The sequence below is a fragment of the Phalaenopsis equestris genome, unplaced genomic scaffold (assembly GCF_001263595.1).
Source record: "Phalaenopsis equestris unplaced genomic scaffold, ASM126359v1 Scaffold000022, whole genome shotgun sequence".
In the NCBI taxonomy this organism is placed as follows: Eukaryota; Viridiplantae; Streptophyta; class Magnoliopsida; order Asparagales; family Orchidaceae; genus Phalaenopsis; species Phalaenopsis equestris.
The window spans coordinates 2,203,569-2,212,673 of record NW_018164464.1 but is presented as its reverse complement, the minus strand read 5'-3'; the positions used below and the strand labels follow the sequence as shown (position 1 = coordinate 2,212,673).

Sequence of the window (9,105 nt, the reverse complement as noted above, 5' to 3'; positions counted from 1 at the left end):
CCAGCCAAATCTTTCATATCACATCAAAAAGGCCACTATTTTAACTTTTAAAGTGAAATATACCTTTTGATGCACAAGTGTGGTGGTATATATGTAACAAATGAAGTTTCGGTGTTCGATATGCAAATACATAGGAGTTGAGTTTTTATATAATTTAATCTCATACCAAATAATTGAAATCTAACAATATTTTATGCCGACTTAATATTCTAGGAATTCATACAATCCTGATAGATAAGCTTGCTACCGGCCATAGATTTGTGGATTAAACAAAGAGACTCAAGATTCTTTCTTCACACCTGTAAAATAATGCCTTGAAATTTCTTATCAAATATATATTTTTTGCTTAAATTTTTGGTATCAAATTTGTTTTCAAATATATTTCTTGCTTAATATATTTGATATCAAATATATGTGACATCTCCTATTAAATATATTTGTTTCTAAATATATCTTTTGCTTGATATATTTGATATCAAACATATGTGATATTTGCTACCTAATATATTTATTGCTTTAAATATTTGATATATATTTGTTCTGTCAAGTATGTTCATTTGCAACTCTATAAATAACCATAGCATGTCATCAATTTTGTTAAGTGGTATTAAAGGGCACAATTTCTTCTTTTTCTTTCATCATATTTATCGCTTGTATGATTGATCTTGCTATTCATCAATTTTGTTTGTGAAATTAATCATCTTAATATCTCTTTTTTATTAGAAATGGCCACAATGAATTTCAACATTGCGAAGTTAGAATAGTCTATCATTTTGCTTTGTGGCAAATCAAGATGATAGATATATTGATTTAGTTGGACGTCAGATATACTTTGCTTGACATTGACCACATGCTGAGAAATTATCAACCGAAGAGAACATTCAAATGGATAAGAAGGCAATATCTCAGAGTCGTCTACATCTATAAAGTGAGATCTTATAGGATTGTTTGAATGAGAACATTGGCGCCAAACTATGGCAAAAATTGGAGTTTATATATAATGGAAAGAGACTCACAACAAAGTTACTTGAAGTAGAAATTATTCTCTCATTGCATGGTAGAAAGCTCGAACATGAAGGCACCTAATTGAGTTCAAGTGCATCATCACTGACCTGGAGATAATCAATGTGAAGTATGAAGATGAAAACTTAGCTTTGTTGTTGGAATGATCTTTTCTACCTCGGTACTAAAAATTTTGCGACTCATGAAAGAGAATCAATTTGTCTATAAGATGCCAACAAAGCATTGTTCAAAAAATTTATGTAAGAAGAATCAGTCTTCTACATCCTCTAGTAGTGGTGATAGCTCACTCACTAAAGGAAAAACCGACTGCCCTCACAACATGGCCTAAAAAGTGTCTGACTCCCCTCACAGAAGTAGGTGAGGGAAGTTTGATCACTGATATGTTTGTTGGATCAATTTTCGTTGCCCTGCCAGAAATTTTATGTTAAAAAAGGACTCTAGCTCAAGGTTTAGTTTTAGTTTAGTTAAGTTAAATTTTATTTTCGTGAAATTAGGATTTTGCTCAAGTTTCATGTCAAGTGAAGTTCCATAGGATAAAGATTGAGAAAAATAATTGACGGAAAAATCAGGTCAACAGTAAGTATGTGTTGACCTCAATTTTAAGGCATTCATTTCCCTTTCTTTAGATACCCTAGGATCTAGCCTTAGAATTTTTCTATTTTGACTCTCCTAGTGGACTAAATCAGGACCTAAAATATTTAAAAATTTGAGTCATTTCTTCGCTCTTTGAAGTTTCATATGGACAGTTTCAGATTCTCAAAATTCGATTGAGTCGATTGAAAAACCGACATATTGAAACTCAAATTGAGCTACTATAGGAACTTGAAAGACATAAGTGGACCCCATGACGTTTGACGTCTGACTTTCTGCCGAGAGCAATATGTTTAACTATGATTGTTGTTTAGGCAAGGACCGATCATCAATTCGCTCGTTAAACTGCTCTGATTGGACCAAAATAAATTCTTTTTGCCGTAACACGCGTAAATTAAAGTTAAATTTGTACGATATTCGATGAACTTGTTTGGGTTACCCCGGATGACTAAACGGACCGCTCCAATACGTCCGAAATGTCGATTTTGGTTGGGAAGGATATAAATTTCGACAGGGTTCCGAGTTGGATTAAGTTGTGCATAAATTGATAGATTTTGAATAAAATAATATTTTTTAATTTAATAAATTCAATTAAATAAAAAAAAATACGCTTCTTTCCTCAACCCACGCGTCCCCTTCTCCTCTTGGGACCGAACCGAGCCCCTAGCGTTCTCCCATTCGACGATTCTCTCATTCTCAAAGCTCTTGTCGGTTTTCCGATCACCTTCCTTCTTTCCGAGCCCTCGTCGTCAGTTGCTCCACCGGGAGGAATTTTCCCACCCAAAAGAGTCTAATAACCTTCTTACTCTTAATCTTGATGGGTTTCTTACTCTTTGTGGGTGTTTCTACTCACTGCCCCGTTTCTCACCGGCGGTAAGATCTTCCTCCCCGTCACCTATAAATACTTTGAGGGGAAAATTTTGACGGGTTTTTTGGTGTTTCGTCCGGGAGATTTCGAGAAGTCTTGTTGGGTTTTGCTTCATTTTTTTCTGGAAGTTGAGATTGACTCATCGGTTTGCTGGTGATTCATTCGTGCGGATTAGAAGTTTTATTGCTTTGGAGAGTTTCAATTTTTTTTTTGGAGCATTTGGAGGAATATTGGTGCCTAAACTTTTAGGATTCCGAGCTCGTCGTCTGGTACAACATAAATTCTATTATTTCCTCGGGTCATTTACATATGAAATGTAGATATAAGCCTCGAATATCTAAATAACTTGCAGGACTGAAATATCACATAATTTCCTTTTTAAAGTTGTAAAGCCAAACCATATGTTAGTTTGAGATGTCACTGAACTTTATTCGGTATCTTCGACATCTCCTACTCTTCGCTCCTTTGGATTCTGGAAATAACTGTTCCTATTTGAACCTATCCCATTTGACTTTTCCTTTAAGCAATCGTGGAAACCTAAACGTTGAATTCTTGAAGACAAAACTCGGATCTTAATCGAGAGTTTTCTTAGTTAACTTCGGTTGTCGAAGATGTAATTAACTATATGGGCTTGCCTCTATAGGTAATTAAAAACCCAGATTAATCTAAACCCTGTCTAATCTGCGTATTAGATAGGGAAATTTGTCGGCTATAAAATTCGTAGACCAAAATAGAGTCATAAACTTTTAAGTTTAGATAGTTAAGTCTACCAATAAGTGATACATTCATCTTTCGGGATAGATCATTCATGGTATCGTGTTTAACTATTTAAATTATTAGATATATGAGGTCTATACGGTCTCATCATTTTCCAAAACAAAAAAAATATATACTATTTTCACAAAAATTAAAATTGCATTATATATTATATTAAATTTAAATTTTAAAATCTTATTTAAAAAAAAAAAGTCGATAGTATGATTTTTTTTATTAAAGGTTTTATCTTAATTTATAGTGCATACATTGAATATTAAATGGTTTGTTATTCATATATTTAATATTTAGCAGTATTTTTACATCTTATCATACAGTATTATTAATGTTTATAATAATATTTTATTTGTGGATTGCTTTATCATGATTAATTGTGCATAGTTTTTATAGGAATCATATTTTGCTAAGTTTTGCTCTCATATGTATTATTTTAATTTAATAAAATAAATTTCATTCTAGCACAATATATAAAATGATTAACGAGTCATCTGTTGAACTCACATGTCAAAATTAATCATGACAGTTTTTTTTATTATTTTTTTTCTATCTTAGCTACTAGATAATCACAATAAAAGTAAAAAAATCTAGTTTTATCTTTATTGTTATTATAATACTTTGCCAAATTACAATTATTCAGAATTTTATTAATGTTTACTACAAAATTTTGCTCCCTGCCTCCCTTAAAATATAAGAGAGTTTTTATAAGGTTTTGGGCCAAATTTTTAAAAGACTTATTAAATTATAGATAAGCCATTAAAGAGAGATTTCTCCAGCACTTTGAAAAGTTTAAGATTTGAGGATTGATATTTCTCATAAGCGCAAGCCCCTATGTATATTTATCCCTCCCAATAATAAGAGAGTAATGCTAGCCATTAGGCACTATTTGCTCATCATATAATAGTAATACTTTAAGTTTTTAGATTGAAAAATTTATCAACAGAGCTTAAGAACGAATATTAGGAGAAATGATAATGGACCTAATATTCATGGACCTTGGTCTATTTAGTTAGAGGAGGTAGTTGACAAGCTGACCAACCAATCATTATCAACGACCATTTATTATTTTGTTAAATGGGTGCTTGTAAATTTATGGTATATATTTGTTTAAGAAAATTAATTTAAGTCAACTTTAAATAATAGATGTCTTTATACCATATCAAATATGTCATGTAATTCACATTGTAAAGGACAACGAGCTATTAAAATATATACATGGTACAGTCATGATCATAATATAGTAGAATCTATCTTTGGCCAAACTATAGAATCAAAGTGCTCTAGTCATATCCACTATATTTGGGTTTCGGGTAAATTATTAGAAAAACCATGTAGTTAAAAATACGAGTATTTTTTCTCGCTTACATAGGGTAATTTATAATTGAACATAATAATATAATTGACATAATATTGTTTTTTTGTGGGTTAGATCAATCTTGATTTTATTGCCCTTAATATGTTGGTAACTTGGTATAGAGAGTGAGTATAGTTTTTTTTTAGCTTTTAGTAATTGATTTTCGCTTGGATGCTTTATGATTTCATAATTCTTCTAAATTTTTTTAAATTCATTGGAATTTATTGTTTTTTGTTAGAATGTTCCCTTGACTTGAGATTCATTTTTCAACACAACCATAATCAAAGATTTAGATAGCTTTGAAACCCTTGTCAGCTTTAACTCACTTTCAAAAGATTATATTCATTATCTATATTAGCTCAATTTATTCATATAATTTTTTAAGTTTAATTTTGAAAATAAACCCATCCAATTGATATTTGCATCCAACAAGATCATAATCAAAGTTGTAGATTATTCAAGTAATTTAAGACTTTGATTTTATGAGTGGGCTCCTTTAATTGAGATTTATATCAAGGTGTCCATCATCAAAGATTTTTGTGCTTGAATAATTATAGTGATAATTTAGTTGAATTATTTTATTTGAACATTCGGTCTCGTCAAATTCAATCCTTATGAGGAGGATAAATGATCAGAATGGCCAATTAGGTGCTTAGTCTCATTGACTCTAGTCATTGCTGGGAAGAGGATGAAACTGGAAGACTTGAGAGCATTTATAAATTGGCAATCAAATCTAATATTAAAAGAGAGATTTTATTAACTTTAAAGCACTTGTACACTTTTCAAAATAATTGCATGAATGCAAGACAATAATTGTTGATTTTATATTTCAGCCAATGTAGCATTCTCAGGCTATAAAATTAACTTGTTAATATATAAGTCGGAGCAAATGTGCATATTCAAGTTTGATATTATGCAAGCTTTTTAAGGACATATAATTTTATAACTGACTCTTAATATAATGCTTATTTTGATCATTTTGAAGTTTAAAGTTATTTATTACTTTGTAGTCAGTTTATTTCAATTCTTTTCATTATTAAGGTCAACAAAAATCTAAAGCTGTGAATTCTATTTATATTAATCTTTAAATGAGCGGTTGGCGGTTAACCAAATATGAAATTATTTTCCCTTATAAAATTAGTTTATTTGGTGCTCAGATTTGAGGTTTATCCTATGGTTGAGATGGAATCTCTTTATCCTATACAATACTATTAGGTTTTATCAGCTTTCGGACTCTTGGTGTTGCCACGAATGAAACGGCAATAGGGCTCCTTACAAGGTACTTGCCAGAAACCCATGAAAGTTGCCCTTCTGAAACTTCACCATCAGGCAGGGGTCTATTCTTAAAGGTCAACGTGATATTAAAGCTCTTCTCTTCTTCTCCCCTACTTCGTCCCTACTTCGTCGAATTTAAGAACTGTAGGTGAAACATCTATATTCACACCCTTGGGCTCTTCAACCTCCACAGTGTACATAGTGCCAGCATCTCCGACATTCGTCACTGTTCTACTCACAATTTTTGGTTCAACGCCAACACTAATAGTCACTGCTATGGAAGGATAGTTCAGTTCTTCAACTTTAATGCTACGAATAGTAGAGCATGTTATGTTTCCCTGAACTATGGCGCTTACTTGCTTATCATCAAACAACCCAGAACCACAAAGGTATCGAATGTAGTCATGGGGTTGAATATCATATATGAGGCCTGGATTATTCGCTGCCTCTGGGTCGATATGACCTGATCCTCTAGCAAAGATACTGGCTTGTTTTCCATCAAACTGATCTGAAATTGGTTTACCTTCCTGATCAGTAACGTAAGCTGTAGTCATGATTGCTGAACTAATTGCTGCAGCAGACCATGTAGGATGGTTGTTCTTGAGCAGAGCTGCAAGACCAGCCACATGAGGGGTAGCCATAGAGCAGCCACTTTGAAAACTGAATACTAAGTTTGTGCCACTTTGGTTTAAGCCGATGTCATATGGCCACGCTGCAAGGATGTTGACACCTGGCGCTATTACGTCTGGTTTAATGATACCTCCATTCCAAATGCTAGGGCCTCGACCTGAGAAGGCGGCGACCGCTGGTGTGGGTTGAACTTTGAACTGTGTACCTTTGAAGATAATTGCTGCAGTCGCATTAGGAGTAGAGGAATAATCTTTTATCTGTCGTCCTGCATAATAGGTAACAAATGAGGCGGGGAGGACGTGAGGCTGAGCAAATGTGGTGTTTCCCCAGTCACCTAGTATAATCATGCCTGCTCCTCCTGCTTCCTTGACATTTTCACCAGATCTTGTATTGTTACCTATGTTTGTACAAAGAACTATCTTTCCAATCACATCGTTATCAATAAGGTTCTCCCTAAAGCATCCAAAACAATATATCAGCGGCAATAGTGGCGAGTCATAATCACTTGGTTGATAGGCAGATTCACCAAGGAACTCTCGTTCATCACCAAGCTTTACAATGGTCATAATTCTTCTGTCAGTGGAGGCAGCGCCAACGGTTATCATCCATGGGGCATCGGTCTGCATGCTGCTTTCAGTTGGGCCTGAGTTGGGCGCCGCCACAACAGTGACGATATTTTTGGTAACTGCGGCAAATGCACCTTTTACAATACCGCTGGTGTAGAAGTCCGGGCTATCACCTTGGGATATGGACAGCACGTCAACATGACCACGCATGGCATCTTCAATAGATTTAAGCAAATCGGCCGATCCTGCATTCTTGTAGACAGCGAGGTGGGCTTTCGGTGCAATGCCAGAGGCAGTGCCATGAGCTTCCCCGTGGACGTTGGCGCCATCAACAAAGTTGCCGGCCGCGACGCCTGCGCAGTGGGAGCCATGACCTTCAGTGTCGATTGGTGAGGCACGCCTTGAGCCCTCTGCGCCTATGAGTTTGTTGTTGCAGATTGGTTTGCCCCAAAAGCAAGTGCCATTCCATTTGGTAGGAGCCGGCGGCATAGCATGGCCGCTGAAAGAAGGGTGTGTCGGTTTCACCCCACTATCAATGACTCCGATAATTTGGCCTTGCCCATAAGCAGTCTCATACCACATGCCTTGCGATCTATCGAGTCCGAGGAATTCGGGTGTGTATGTTGTGCGGTGATGGAGAGGAAAATTTTGGTTGGCTAAGAGAAACCCATCCATGGATTCCATGGCTTTTAACTCGCCTTGAGTAAGCCATGCCGCAAATCCAGTGATCACTTGGCGATAAGCGTACACCAGGCGTGGCTCGCCGGAGAAGAGGGTGTCGTTAGGGAGGAACGACTTGTACCAGTCCTTTCTTTGTTTGAAAAGATGGAATTTTTTGGCAGTTGTTTTTCGAACATGAACGATATAGACTTCGTGATGGTGAATGGCGGCAGAGTGATCAGTTATAGGCTGCTCCGTAATAGGCAGCGGAAGCTGTCCGTGAACTTGGAGGAAACAAACAACAGAGAAGAAGAAGAAGAAGAGTGGGAAAGAAGAAATATCCATCGGGGGCAAAGAAAACTGGATTGGGGATGTGCAATGTAGAATATAGTTGAATCCTCTTCAAAATTTATAGTTGTTTGATTGTTATAGCCATCGGGGGCAAAGAAAACTGGATTGGGGATTTGCAATGTGAAGTAAACTTCAATGCTCTTCGAAATTTATAGTAGTTTGATTGCATAACGAAGGATGTCGTTTTTCATGTTCATGAATTTCAACTATTATTTGTACAGGTGATGAACAGCTAATGTAATGTCCTTTTACATTGTGAAGTATAAGTATGATGGTATCCCAGGTTGCTGCTTTAAAATCAACATATTTTTAAGATAATGTTGAAGTGATATAAAATATTCATACCACTCAATTCTTATGCGTACATCTAACATCTACACTTTAATTTTTACATATATGCCACTAGGGCTGCGAATTCAGCTCGAAGATCGTTAATCGCTCGAAAATTGGCTTGAATTTTGGCTCAGATCTAATTAAATGAGTCGTGCTACGAGCAAAAATTTTAGATTAAATTTTTTGAGGCGATTTTGAGCTGACCCGAGCTCAGCTAGAAATCGGATCATTAAATGCCCTATATGCCACTCATTTATACCCCCAAAATAATGTATTTAATTTTATATCATATATAAGCTCATACATTAAAACTATGTCGACCTTTTTAGTGGGAAAACATTTGATTCTGATTGGACTGATTTTGATAACATTGGGTTATTGTCGAGCAGGTCAATTTGACTGTAAGTTTGTTGAAATTAGAGTTATGGATGACCTTTTTTCGAGGTTTGAATATTTTTTCCTCCAAAAATCGCATCGAGATTTACATCAGATGAAATTTTATTAATAGCATATCAATTGCCCCTTTATTTTATCTGAAATTATTAAGTTTCGGAGCCTCTTATTTTTATTGGAGTGTGTGTGTATATGTATATAATATTATATGTATAATTTATCTAAGCATATAATCAAGTGAGCATTGGTGCCTTAAATACCACATGCGTAAAGAAGTGAACTTATATATA

At 35.0% G+C, this 9,105-nt stretch overlaps 1 protein-coding gene across 1 annotated transcript; it reads right to left on the bottom strand.

Annotated features, from left to right (window-relative positions):
- Positions 1-6,001: 6,001 nt before the first annotated feature.
- Positions 6,002-8,137, bottom strand: LOC110018491 (subtilisin-like protease SBT1.7; the record flags this gene model as incomplete). The annotated part of the gene is given in 1 exon segment (XM_020715825.1): positions 6,002-8,137. A coding segment is annotated over 1 exon segment (2,082 nt), but the record flags the coding sequence as incomplete, so codon positions are not given.
- Between the last annotated feature and the right edge of the window lie 968 nt (positions 8,138-9,105).